Source organism: Canis lupus, chromosome 8, assembly GCF_011100685.1.
Source record: "Canis lupus familiaris isolate Mischka breed German Shepherd chromosome 8, alternate assembly UU_Cfam_GSD_1.0, whole genome shotgun sequence".
NCBI lineage: Eukaryota > Metazoa > Chordata > Mammalia > Carnivora > Canidae > Canis > Canis lupus.
In genome coordinates, this window is record NC_049229.1 from 44,881,872 (window position 1) to 44,896,851 (window position 14,980).

The 14,980-nt window shown below is 35.5% G+C and overlaps 1 protein-coding gene across 14 annotated transcripts in view; it reads left to right on the plus strand.

Annotated features, from left to right (window-relative positions):
* PCNX1 (pecanex 1) overlaps nt 1-14,980 on the plus strand; it is a 163,730-nt gene that overhangs the window by 30,969 nt on the left and 117,781 nt on the right. For 12 of the 14 annotated variants that reach the window (XM_038545108.1, XM_038545114.1, XM_038545110.1 and 9 more), the window contains exons 2-3: nt 2,272-2,480; nt 13,084-13,189. In XM_038545108.1, the coding sequence (XP_038401036.1) occupies nt 2,272-2,480; nt 13,084-13,189 (315 nt within the window). Of the gene's footprint in view, nt 1-2,271; nt 2,481-9,009; nt 9,117-10,659; nt 10,704-13,083; nt 13,190-14,980 lie in introns of those variants that run through there. The other 2 variants (XM_038545120.1, XM_038545119.1) reach the window with 2 other exon arrangements.

Below are 14,980 nucleotides of genomic sequence, written 5' to 3' on the forward strand. Positions count from 1 at the left end.
TGGTTAATTTTATCATTAAGATGGATAATCTTGGCTAAATCATTCAAAGTTAATAGGTCTTAATTTTCTGTCTGAAAATGAAGGTGTTGAACTAAATGATTACCAAGAATTCTAATTCTAATGTGAACATATTGTATAGAAACCAGCATCATGCTGAACTTCTGTAAATACACTAAGCAGTATATGTTTCTATATATATTTATGTGTGTATTTACTTTGAAATATTTATCAATGTAAGTGTGTGTGTATATGTGTGTTTTCTGTTCAGGAAAGGTTATTTGGGATGCTTTTTTTTTTTTTACAAAAATATTATATTAAAGTTCTAAATTAAAACAGTTTCAAACTCACATTGAACATATTTTTAACAGTTATGATTTAGAGGTTTGTTTTTTTTTTAAATATAGCTTAAGATCCCTTTAAATTGCACTTAAAAATCTCTTTAGTTTAAATTACACTTATAAATTTAGTATTCATTTTTAAGTAGATTATCTAGTGAATCTTTCAAAGTACTTTTCTAAACCTGATATTTATGGATTTTCTCCATAAATTTATTTTATTTATTCATGAGGTTTTATTTTATTTATTTATTTTATTTATTCATGAGAGAGAGAGAAAGAGGCAGAGACACAGGCGAGGGAGAAGCAGGCTCCATGCAGGGAGCCCGATGCTGGACTCTATCCGGGCCTCCAGGATCATGCCCTGAGCTTGAGGCTGTGCTAAACCGCTGAGCCACCCGGGCTGCCCGGATTTTCTAAAATTTTAAATACATTTTTCAATTTGAAATCATAAGTCCACATCAGTCATTCAGTGACAATTAAATTGGGATCACAGGGTTTATGTTTTTAGATAAACTAACTAGAAGGATTTCTTAATCCCAGTTTTTAAAATACCACATGTATGCATATTATGCCCATATCCAACTCAAAGTAGTAAACTGTGGGATAGACTTACTCCCCCCCCCATTTCTAACCTACACTCTTTCCTTCTGTCTCCCCACCAAATAACTTTTTTTTTTTATTTAACTTTTATCATATTTGTATTCTGAACTCCCTTAGTTCACTAGGATCTTTTAAGTTTTACCATCTCAAGCAATTCGAAGTAACCATTCCAAGCAAATTTGGAGCCATGTTATCAGATGACTGAGGTTCAATCTTACAAAATCTAGAGCTACAGACACCGGGAATGATTTGTGTCTCACGAAAGTGGGCATAAATTGACCACAGTTTTATAATTTCTGCCAGCAGTGACTCTGAGGCCATGCCTTCCAAGTTGGCTGGTTGGTCTCCATACCTGTCACCCCTGGACTCAGGTCCACATCAGCAGATCCTCAGGTATGATGGATCTTCAATCCTCATGCCCAGGAAGCATCTGAGGTTCTTCAATTAACCTTTTTTTTTTTTTTTTTTTTTTTTTTGCTTGATTCTGTTCTGTATTCTTTTTTTTTTTTTTGATCAGGCTACAATTTTTAAGTATTTTAAAAGAAAATATATTTGGATTTCGCATGTCTCCCATATCTCCCCTGCATTTTCAGTCATAATTCAAAGGTTATTCTTTTAACAGTTTTAACTAGAACCACTTTCTAGAACCCAAAGAATGTTTATATCCTGAAGAAAGTTACAGAGCACATAAACAGGGCTTATGTATATTTGGACCACAATCCTGTCTTACTCATGTATTACATAATGTGACATCTAACTCTTTAATTGTATCATAAGCTTTTAGGCATGGACTTTATACTGTGCTCTCCAGTGAAAACATAACACAAGCCACATATGTAATTTAAAATCTTCTAGTAAAAAAAATAAAAAATAAAAAAAATAAAATCTTCTAGTAGCCACATTAAAAATAAGTAAAAAGAAACAGGTGAAAATCAGTTTAATAATGTATGTTATTTAACCCAGTATAATCTAAACATTATTTCAACATGTAATCAATATAAAAATTATAAAAATTATATTTTACATTCTTTTTTTTCTTATACAGACTCTTCAAAATCCAGTGATACTTTATTCTTGTGTGTGTGTGTGTGTGTTACTTTATTCTTAGGGCACATCTCAGTTCACAGTAACCATACCTTACTTACTCAGTAGCTGCATGTAGCTAGTGGCTACTGTGTTGGGCAGTGCTGTCTTATACTTTTGCACTTTAGTGCCAGTAACATAATTGTTGCTTTGAGTGTGAATGTGTCTATCCTTTTAGTTACAGATTTCTCTACTTGAATTAAATCTAAAATATTTTTAAATGTCTGTCTTTATTTTCTTTCTCTTAAAGGCCCTTCCTTCTTCAATGATTATAGTGGCAGTTTATTGTCCTGTGATAGCTGCTGTATTCATTGTTCTGAAGATGGTCAACTATCGACTCCACAGAGCACTTGATGCTGGAGAAATTGTAGATAGGAATGCAAATGAGTTCCCAGATCAGAGAACCAAAACTGAGCAAGGCAACTGTTCAACTAGAAGAAAAGACAGTAATGGACCCAGGTAAGGAAACCTGTGCCGCTCAGTTTGTAATGATGTGGAACATGTGTGCGTACAGTGATGTGTTCATTGTGTTCTGATTTTTTATGTTCTGATATATGGTTTTAAGACAGTGTTAGATCTTACCACTAGAGATATGATAACAAGGACAGATTGTCACATTAGACCCCAGCAAAGCTAACTGGCATATTTGGGATTAAATAAATGCATTTGGTCTTATTACTAAGTAACATGCTATAACAATAACAGTTATTTATAATTGTAGAATAGTTGTTCACACCAAAAACCAAAACTGGTGAAAAACAGTATAAAGAAATAAGACATGGCTTATAAATTTTAGCATTTATATTTTATTTATATGTATAAGTAAAATGTGGCTATATCTTAAGCAAATTGTGATAATTTTTCCTTGATATTTATAATCTGCATTTTTCACTTAATCTGATGTAAATATTTTTCAATTATATATTCTCACCTTAGAAACAGCTGTTCCTTCCCTCCATCTTTGCATAACTTACCTCTTAGCATTTAAGTTGGTGTAGATGTCCCCTTCTTTACTCTCAGCTGAATATTCTTCCTACCTCTCAGTCACATTTCCCTTCATTACCTTGGCTTCATCCCCTTTCTCTTGTTGACCAAAGGATTTACTTTATTCATAGTCAGAAGTTTATTGTGATTTTATAGAGATGGCAGGTGCCACTAGAAACAGTTACTATATGAACTTCAAAAAAGTTACTATATGAACACTTGTTGTGTCTAATAATCTTCACAACAGTTCTTTGAGATGGATGCTGTTTTTATTCCTGATTTATAGATGTGGAAACTAGGGTGAGAAAGATGAAATATTCCAGGGACTCTGATCTGGAGCCTATGTTTTTAACCACTCAGTATAATATGAAAAGTGGGTACTTATCTCTTAATATTTCTATTTTCCAGTGCATCGAGTTTATCCCTTTTCAGTTATGTCTTTCTCCACCCTTAACATTAAACAAATGTTTGTTCATTGAGCAAATATTTTACCTCTGTAATAATTTTGTTTGTAGCATTAATCATTACCTGAAATTGTCTTACTTATTGTTTGTTTGCATTTACAAGCTTCTTGAAGGCAGGGGTCTTGTTTTTCCTATGAACTATTTTATTCCCAGGATCTAAAACAGAGTCTGTCACTGATAGGTATTCAGAAAATATGTAAGGTAGTGAAAGCATTTTTTTCTGCAATACTATCTTTAATAACTGTGCAGTATTCCATTTTGTAGGTATGTCATAATTTAACTTTCTTGATTTTACTTCAGTTATTTTCAAATTTAATTTATATGTTAGATCACTGTGATGTTTAAATTTTTTTATTTAAAAATTCAAGTAATCACCATTCCAAGTGGTGGGACTTGAACTCACAACCCCATGATCAAGAATTGCTTGTTCCACTAACTGAGCCAGCCAGTTAATTAATTTAATAAAATTAAACAAAATTTTAATTATAATTTAGCAGAGGCAGAACACTAGAAAGCTACATGTATTTTTAAGTTTTTCAATATATATTGCCACGTTCCAAAGATTTTACCTTCTAATTACCATGACCAGCAATTTTAGGGTTTCTTTTTCTGCACTTTTGACAATATTGAGCATTTAGACAAAACTGTGGTTGATCTCTTATTGTTTAATTTTTAAGTTTTTGGATTACTAGTTAAATAGGTGGTTTTTGCAATTGATTTGGAGAAGGTATTTATGAAGGATATTAATTCTTTATATTTCGTGTCAAATACTTTTCCTCAGTTTATAGCATTTTATTTATTTATATGCCACAGTTTATTTTTATGTGGTCTATTTTGTGAATGTTTATTAGTTCTGCCTTTGATACCAAGTTGTGTAAGATTCCCTTCATATTAAATAAATGTTTGCATGTGTCTACTTTCAGCATTTTTTGTAATTTTTCATTCTTAAATTGTAATCAAGCTAAAAACATTGTTTTTGTTTTTAGGTTAGTCCCAATGCTATTCAGTGAATAATGCATTTTTCCCCAGTAATTTTAAATGCTTTTCCTTTTCGGTTACATGTAGCATCCTCATATATACTTATGTCAATTTCTGGGCTTTGTTTTCTGCCCCACTGATCTCTTTCTCTTTTGTTTACACCATATTGTGTTTTGTTTAGTTATTTTTTGTTTGTTTTTCATTTCATACTGTTTTTATGATTTACTAATATGCTTAATATTTAGCATTGTGAATCCCTTTTCAGTATTTTTCTATTTCAGTATTATCTTGGTTCTTCTCATGTGTAAACAACTGACCCTGAACCACGAGGGGGTTAAGGGCACCAAACCCTTTTCCCAGTGCAGGTAGAAAACTGTGGTATAGAGGTGCCTGGGTGGCTCAGTGGGTTAAACATCTGCTTTCGACTCAGGTCATGATCCCAGGGTCCTGGGATTGAGTCCTACATTGGGTTCCCTGCTCTCAAGGAGCCTGTCTCTCCCTCTGCTGCTGCCCTTGCTTGTGTTCCTTCATTCTTGCTACCCTCAAATAAATAAATAAAATCAAAAGAAAGAGAGAAAGAAGGAAAGAGAAGGAAAGAAAGAAAGAAATCCATGTATAACTTTTAACTCCCCCTGGCCCCCAAATTAACTACTAATAGCCTGCTATTGACTGGAAGCCTTATTGAGAACTGGAGCTCAGTGTGGGACTCGATCCCAGGTCTCAACTAACAGGTATTTTGTATGGTATACGTGTTATATATGTACTGTATTCTTAAAATAAGCTGGAGAAAAGACATTGTTTTTAAGAAAAGCATAAGGAAAAGATACATGTACAGCCCTGTAAAATATAAAAAAATCCACATATAAGTAGACCTGTTTATTTCAAACCTTGTTGTTCAAGGGTCAACTGTACATAGTTTTTTGTGAGATGCCCCCTTTGTATGCTCATCCTCTAGAAAATTCCATTAGACTTTGATAAGTGTATTCAGTATGGAGAGAACTTGACCTTTAAAATATGAAGTCTCATCAGAAACATGGTGTATATATCCATTTTTTTCACTTGCCTTTTATGTCTCATAAAACTTCATATTTTTTCTAATGGATTCTGTGTATTTTTTAAGTTTATTTTTTATTAGGAAATGCATATCCTTGTATTATGGGTAAACAAGCAGAATGTAGACTCTGCTTAATCTGCTAGGCCTTGAATCACTTCCTGACTGTATGACCTTGGGAGATTAAGCCTTCTTATGCCTTAGCTGCCTCATCTGAATGATGAGGCAAATAATAGTACTATATCCTATGATATAAAATACAAAGCATGAGAAATAATTTCTATAAAGCATTTAGGACCATTCCCTTTTACAAAAAAATTTTTTTTTGAAGACTTTATTTATTCATGAGAGACACGGAGAGAGAGAGAGAGGCAGAGACACAGGTAGAGGAAGAAGCAGGCTCCACGCAGGGAGCTCAGTGTGGGACTCGATCCCAGGTCTCCAGGATCACGCCCTGGGCCGAAGGCGGCGCTAAACCACTAAACCGCTGAGCCACCCGGGCTGCCTGTTTTTTTTTTTAACGGGGGCAGAGGGGCAAAGGGAGAGGGAAAGAGAATCCTCAAGTAGACTCCCTGCTGAGCACAAAGCCCAATGACAGGGCTTGATCCCAGACCTGAGATCATGACCTAAGTCAAAAGGAAGTGTCATATGCTTAACCAACTGAGCCACCCAGACACCCCTAAAACCATTCTTGATACAGTAATCACTCAGTAATTGTTAGCTCTTATTTTTTCTGGATATTATATTGCTTTTAATTCCTTTCGTTACTGAATTGTTTTTCCATTTTCTTTTAGTTAAAAAAAATTTATTGTGAAATATATGTATTTCAAAACAGCTTATCAATCATTCAGTATAATTTAGAGAATAATAATCAAGTGACTACTTGATTACCTACCACAAAACTTAAGAAATGAGATATTATACAAATATCATAGAAGCCTTTATGCACTTCTTTCCCATTTCATTCTATTTTTTCCTTCAAGAATGACCATTATCTTGAATTTTATGTTAATAATTCCCTTGCTTTTCTTTCTTGTTATACAGTCTTAGTTCATATTACTAAACGTATATTAATTTTATCTGCCGTAGGATATCCTGAAGAGAATAATACTGTATGTATTTTTCTGCAAGGGGCTTATTTGTACCAAATATTATATTTTATAGGCTTATAGCTATCATTTATTCATATTTACGTTGCATAGTCTACCACTGTAGGAGTAGACTACAATTTTATTTATCCATGTCTTCTGAAAACATTACTGTGTTTCCTGATATACGTGTGTATATCTAATGACTATAAACTGATTCATAGGGATTTTCACATTCAGTTTTATTAGATAATTCCGGCCTATTTGCCCAAATGATTGAACCAGTTTACACTCCCACCATTATGTGAAAGTCTTTATTGTTCCATATCTTCATCAATATTTTATTTTGATAAGCTTTAAAACTTTGCCATGCAAATAAGTGTTAAATATGTCTCATTGGGACTTCAGTTAAACTTCCTGATTACTAATGAGGTTGAGAATCTTATCATACATATTTGGTCCATTTAGTTTTTCTCTTTTTTCCAGTGCCCATTCATGTCTTGTTTCATTTTTCTTTATTTTTTTTTCCTCACTGAATAATAGGAATTTTAAAATTATATTCATGATACTACTACTCTATTGGTTATATACATTGCAGACATTTTCTCCTAGTTTGTGGTTTGCCATTTTGCTTTCCTTAAGGGGTTTTATGATTAGCTTACATTCTTAAATTTAAGAATTACCATTTTTTGGTAATTAGCATTTTTATGTCTTATTTAATAAATTATTTCCTACACAAAGATCAGAAATATATTCTCTTATATTTTCTTTCAAAAGTTTTCTCATTTCAATGCAAATTATTTTAATTTATAGTGTCAGGGATTTGAGACTTTAGTTTCTTATGAATAACTGGTTTAATCAGTATTTATTAAATAGACTGTCTTTTCCTTGGTGATCTGTAGTACTCATTCTGTCATTAGTAAATTTCCATCTATAATGGGTGTGTTTCTGGGCTCTCTGTTCTGTTAATCTGATTGTCTGTGCCTGGGCCATTACCATACTATCCTAGTTACTGTAGCTTCATACATGACTTTTGGGATCTGGTGGGAAGACCTCCTACTTTGTTCTTTTTCAGGAGTGACTATTACTCTTGGCTCTTTGTTCTTAGATATAAAACTTACAGCCTGTTGTAACAAGAACTTAGGATTTTTATTGAAATTACATTGAATATGTAGATTCCTCTGTGAGAACTGAGATCTTTATTTATTTGTTTGTTTGTTTGTTTGTTTATAGACACAGAGAGAGAGTCAGAGACACAGGCAGAGGGAGAGCAGGCTCCATGCAAGGGAGCCTGATGTGGGACTCGATCCTTGGTCTCCAGGATCACACCCCAGGCTGCAGGCGGCGCCAAACCGCTGCGCCACCAGGGCTGCCCATGAGATCTTTATAATATTGAATCTCTCCCATTTATTTAGCCTTCTTTAATATCCTTCAGTAAAGATTTATCATTTCTTCATTAAAGTCTTGCATAGCTTTTGTTAAATTTGCCAAATTATTTTATAGCTTTTCTATTACAGAAATTTTTTTAAATTACCCTTTTGGATTTTTTCCCCCTTTAAATATAACAATTTATTTTTTTCCTTGATTTTCTATAAATGATGATGGTTTTATTTCTTCCTTAGCCTCTATACTTGTTTAACTTTCATGGGCTATGATTTCTAGCACATGGTTAAAATAAAATAGTATTGGCTTACATCTTTGTCTTTTTCTAATATGAAAGTGTTTTGAAGTTTCACCATTAAATGAAATCTTTGTTGTAGATTTTTGTTCTTGATATCTGTTTTCCCCCACCCTCCCATTTGGGACTCACATTCTGTTCTGAGGAGAAGTGAACAAGAAAATACTTATTCTCAGAGCCTGTCACTGTACTTGGTACAATGTGGTTGTCCGTTTGTTGCATGAATGATTGTATTAGAGCTACTTGAGCCTTATGGTTTTCATTGGTTCTGGTACAGCAGTTCAAAAATCCCTATTAAATCTGTTTCTTAGAGAGAGTAAAAGTCATTTATGTCTGTGTTACATTTCTAATATTTCAGAAGAGGAAATGAACACATTGGATTTTAGAATTTGAATACAAGTATTTTGGAGACCATATTTTCTGTTTCTCATGGCGGTAATGCTTGGGATATTGTGAATTAAGACCCATTTAAGCTATATGTGGGTAAATTTTAGGCTGAATTTTTTGAAGAGGATTTGTTTAAAGACTTTGTTTTTACCTATTTATACTTTTATGAACATCATAGTGATCTAGATTAGATTTGTAAATTTAGTACTGTAATGGTACTGTGAAGTTTCTGATTAAAGCCTGAGCAGTTAATGATACTAATCAACAAATTAGTTTGTGAAGTGTCCTTTATAATTCAGATTAGACCCCTTCTGCTTTTCTGCCTCTTCGTGTACCTGGTATTTTTTTTTTTTAACAGATGGGGAAATTAAGGCATAAAGGTAGAGATTCCCTGAATTTGGTGTATTGCTTACTGCAGTAGACCACTTTGCTTCTGTGAGAATTGTAAACTACTATACTTTCCAGGTATGTGCTGAAATTGCCATTGCCAAAAATCTGCAAGTCTTGCTAATAAAGAAAACTCTTACTCAGCCATTTTGTGTGTTTAGCTATATTTAGGGCAGTGACAGCTGGCTAAAAGTTCTGCTTCTGAATTCATAGAGAAGAGAGGGATAGTAATTTTGCTAGAGGATGATTTTGTTATAAAAGGAACTGTCCATTTTTTCATTCATCCTTTTTTGCTCTAATATCTCCTTCCCACTCAGTGTTGGCCACTGGGCTCTAGTTCTGGATCACTGTTTCTCAGCTGGGGGTGATTTTCCCCACAAGGAGACATTTGGCAATAATTGGAGACATTTTTATCACAACCAGGGGAAGTGCGGCTGGCATTTAGTGGGTACATGTCAGAAATGCTGCTAACCATCCTACAATGCACAAGATAGTCCCCCACAGTCAGGAATGAAGTGGCCCCAAATGTCAGTAGTGCTGAGGATAAGAAACCCTGTTTTAGACAATGGCATTTATTTTCAGTTCTGAAATGGAAAGAAAACTTGAATGCCAACTTTTTTGAAAGATAGGTATTGGTGTTTTGGAGTGTACTTTAGAGCTGTACAGTCAAGGTGTTCAAATCTTGTCTCAGTTCTCACTGGCCATAAGTACCTACATTAAGATGTGTGTATGGGGGAAAAAAGATATAACAGATTGTAGGCTACTGTGTAAATATTTGTATCCTTCCTTCCCACTTGAACTCCATTTACCAATGACCCAGTTTATGTTGTTCACTCCTTTGAGACCTTAGATTTTTACACCTTTTGGTTTCAGCTTTTTCATTTGTAAAATGAGGTTAATAATATTTATTTCTTAGATTTTAGGAGAATATTTCATGAGAAAATGCAAATAAAGCACATGCCCCTATGACTAGAATGTATTCAGTACTTAGTAAATATTTGCTTTTATTTGTTAATTATAATAACTTTACCTTCAGATTATAATCCTTTGTACTTGCTATCAGAAGTGATGTCTATAGCTAGGCAATATTGTCTATTAGCTGATGAATAGACAAAATGTGTTCTGTCCATGCAGTACAGTATTATTTGGCTATAACAAAATATGAAGTACTGATAGTTGTTACAACATGTATCAACCTTGAAAACATTAGGCTAAGTGCAAGAAGCCATTCACAAAGACTACACATACTATGATTCCATTTATATGAAACATGCAAAACAGGAATATCTATAAAGACAGAAAACAGATTTCTGGCTACTTACAGCTGAGGGTGGATGGGATGGCTAGGGGGTAATAGCTAAAGGGGTTTGTTATGGAGGTGATAAAAATTTCTAAAATTAACTATGGTGAGGGTTGCATGACTTTATAAATATATTAAAAACTGTTGATTTGCCAAGTTTAAATGGATAAATTGGATAATACATGAATTATATACCAATAAAGTTGATGTATATAAATTAGGGAAGAGGGGGCCTCTTTATCCTTTCTCTGGGCTTGAATATTTTATTCCTTAACCTTCACGTTGCTCTTCATCTTCTGATTTCCGTGGACTCTGACTTAGAGAATGCATTCTGGAGAAGAGTGGAGACAACACTGATGTTGCTGGTTAGTACTCACCACTCATTCAGTGTGGTGATAGCTGTCTATACATACATACTCAAGATTTTGCCAGATTAGAAAAAGATTTCTCATTCTGGCCTACATATCCGTATGAGTTAACACCAAACAGCTAACACACTTGAACATGTTTCACTTTTTTCACACATGGATATTTGTGCACTGAATTGCTATCAAATTTGTAACTGAGTCGCAGTATATTTTATTTGTATAAATGGATAGCAAGTTAGGAAGCTAATTTTTTTTTATTGAACATAAATTAGCTAACTGCAGTCAGTGGCCTAGAGTTTAAAACCCATGAATTAAATAGGGACATAATAGGAGACCATTAATAATAAGTCACTAGAATTCAAACAGCTGTAGTGATAAATATTTATTAAATGGAAGGTTTATTTGTAAGCAAATTCTTTTCTGCCCATAGGGTTTTTTTTTTTTGTGTGTGTGTGTGTGTGTGTGTGTGTGTGTTTAAGATTTTATTTATTCACAAGAGACACACAGAGAGAGAGGCAGAGACATAGGCAGAGGGAGAAGCAGGCTCCCTGCAAGGAGCCTGATGCGGGACTCAATCCCAGGACCCCGGGATCACAACCTGGGCCAAAGGTAGGTTGGCTTGCTCAACCTGAGCAAGGTTGCTCAACCACTGAGCAACCTAGGTGTCCCCTGCCTATAGTTTTTGATTGCAGCTGTCAGAATATGTTATTGAAATAGGCTTTGGGAATTTATGGCACACACTACTGAAAAGTCTGTGTGTGAGGGATGTCTTCAAATTGGCAACATGCGGTTTCAGTTACTTCATGATCCAGCTTCCCTTGACCAGGCTGGGCTCCTTCGTTTTCAGTTGACTTCTTAGACAGTCCCCCCTTATGGTTGTAAAATGCCTACAGCAGCACCAGGCCTTAAATCTTCTCGGTATTTAGACTAGCAGATACAGAGAAATATCCTTTCAACAGTAGACCACTCCTGACCTGATTCATACTAGCCTGAGTTGGGTCTTGTGCTTGTTCTAGAACTAAGTTTTGTGACGGAAAGAATGGCACATGCTAATTGGCTTTGGCCAGTGGTGCTCACCCCTGAACCTGACCATATGGTCAACATTACCCAAAACCATAAGGGAGTTTAGTATGAGGTGGCTCAACAGAAGAATTTTGGATTGCTTTTTAGTGGTGGTGTTAACCAGATGATTGAACTAGAGGCTGGATGGCAGGATAGTTTATATCTGCTCTAATTCTAGCCTGTATACTAGAACTTTTATCTTTGATAATAGTAACTTAATAGTTACCAAGTACTTTCTCTCTATAAACCAGGTAGAATGAGTAAAAATCTTTAGGTAAAAATAGGACAATGGTAACTTTTAGGCCTGGGTTGTTGTAAAAGTTATGTTCCTAAGGAAGCTTATTATAAAACTTTCTATAAGTTTTTTGAAATGTCTGTGATATTTTCCTCTAATTTTAGGATCCTCTTATCTTTATTTTTTTTTTCTTTCCACGGCTTCGAGGTCTGTGGTGTGACAACCTGGCTGTGGGAGGGTGGGCAGTAGAGTCTGGGGGAGAAGGGACTCCCAATGGGCTGGGCCACATTGATCCGAGGCTGATGGGTAACCCCAGAGAGTCTTTAAACCTCCTCACTGGGTCACCTGTGCTAGGTACCTGGACACGGGGTAGATCCTCTTATTTTTAAGTACTCTTTGTAGACTTCCTCACTTCTTTGAACTTAGTACACTTCTCTCTTGTCTTTCTAATGCCTGTTTTACTACATCATTTTGTTTTTGAAACTTAAGCCTTTCTATCTAACTCATTACAAATCTAAAATCTTAGCTTTCTATTTTTGTAAAACAAGTTAGTATCCTAGTTAAATGCTATTAACATAAGAAATACAGGTGTAATTAGCTTGACAAGGTGGACTGTTGTCCTGAATGTCCATCATAGTGTCCTGCGGCTCGGTCAGCCTGTGCTCTTGGAGAGTTGGCAGTGGAAGATCTGATTGCTTTCTGTGTTTGCCATGGCCAATTTCTCTTTGCTCTTGGGAAACAAAAGGCAAATCATGTCTTTGCTAGAGTGGTTTTATGGCACATGTCATAAAAGATGTGCTATATTTAGCATCTATAATTGTAATTAAGGCTAGTTTCTAATGTTGGATTGAGTGTAGAGCGTTTGGGAGACTTTTAAATATTTTCAAGTAGTGATGTGGTTATAAAATAGATTATAAGACTTACACATGAATAATGATCTTTTTAATTGCTATTTGCTCTATAGAAATTAGAACCTTTTAGTTTTATAGAGAAAGGTATTATAATTTAAAATTAATAAACAAAAAAACATTGGTGGCAGAATAATGACAATTACTCTCTTGTTCTCATTTTTTTCCACAGTGATCCTGGTGGAGGGATTGAAATGTCTGAGTTCATTCGAGAGGCCACACCCCCAGTTGGTTGCAGTTCAAGAAATTCTTATGCTGGCCTAGATCCAAGCAACCAGGTAGGAACCTGTAATTTTGTTTTGTCTTTTTCCCTCCTCCTGATGGTGGTCTCAAGTAATTCTGTCTGTAATAGTTGGTGTTTGGGGTAATCATGCTGATTAATAAGTTTTTGATTGTTTATTAATAATATCTTTTGCTAGTATTCTTATTTTTTTTCAAATATTTTATTTATTTATTCATGATAGAGAGAGAGAGAGAGAGAGAGAGGCAGAGACACAGGCAGAGGGAGAAGCAGGCTCCATGCAGGGAGCCCAATGTGGGACTCGATGCCGGGACACCAGGATCATGCCCTTGGCTGAAGGCAGGCGTTTAAACTGCTGAGCCACCCAGGCTGCCCTGGTATTCTTATTTTTAACTGAATTTTCACATTAAGTACATTTTTGCTACGCACACATTATGTGCTCATTGCCCAGGGTACTTTTGATCACAACAGTTGTGGTGAATGCCCTTGGGAAAATTAGGTCCTAACTTTCACTGTCTTATTTACCTTCACATTTTTGGTGTTAGAGGGGGTAGGTGTCTGGGGCTATTCCTAGCTTAAGCATGGCAAAAAAAAAAGTAACTTCTTCAAAATCTACACTTATTGGGTTGGGCACTAAGTAATTTATAGAATTGTTGAGTCAGTGCATTATACACCTGAAACTAATATATGTTAATTATATATCATAAAACTTCCTCAAAATCATGCTCTTCAAGGTGTTCATGGTAGAGCTAGATATAGAACACAGAACTGTTTTTGCCAATTTTAATGTCTTTCTGTTCTGTGACTTTTAACTTTTTATTTTTATTTTTTAAGATTTTAGTTATTTATTAGAGAGGGAGAACAAGCTGGGTGAGGAGAAGGGAAGAGGGAGAGGAAGAGGAAGAAGCAGACCCTCCCGCTGAGCAGGGAGCCTGAAGCCAGGCTCCATCCCAGGACCCTGGGATTGTCACCTAAGCCCAAGGCAGACGCTTAACCGACTGAGCCACCCAGGCACCCCTATAACTTTTAACTTAAAATAGTAACTCTGAAAATATGTTCTCAAAACTTGGCTGACACCTGCTGTACTGTCATTCTGTCTAACCCCAGCTGGGCCTTCACTGCTGCATTTCTTTCTCTCATCCAGAGCCTCTCCCACACAAATCAAAGTCCCACTTATGCTTGCTTGCCTTCTCAGCAAAGTCTGATAGCTGGAGTAACGTTATAGAAGCCTAAGGGAGTAAACCTAGCCAGATGCTGAGAGCTCTTGTCATAGTGGAACTTTAGATAACTTTGGGTTGTATTGGGTTCCTCTGTCAGCCCTTACATTATATAGAAGAGGAAACCGCTGATTTTTATCAGGGTCTAGACCTCCGCTTCTTGATTTTCACTGCAGTCTTTCTACTGTTCTCCTGCACTGCTTGTGAGTTGAAATGATTCTTCCTCCTTTCTGAATCAGAGACTTCATTTTTAAAATTTTCTGGCCTAACTCTAACTTTTGTTATAACCATCCTGTTTCTCAAGATTTTCAGAGACCTGTGGTATTGCCTCTTTTCTGTTGCAGATGGAGTGCATATGTATGTATGTGTGTATGTATGTATATATTTATTTTAAAGTATTATTTATTTATTCATGAGAGACACAGAGAGAGAGGCAGAGAGATGAAGAGGGAGAAGCAGGCTCTTCGCAGGGAGCCCGATGTGGGATTCCTCCCTGGACCTGGGATCACACCCCGAGCCAAAGGCAGACACCGCCAAGCCACCCAGGCATCTCTTATGTATTTATTTTGTACTTGGTTTTTGTGTGATCATATGTGGCAGTCTGTAAGCCT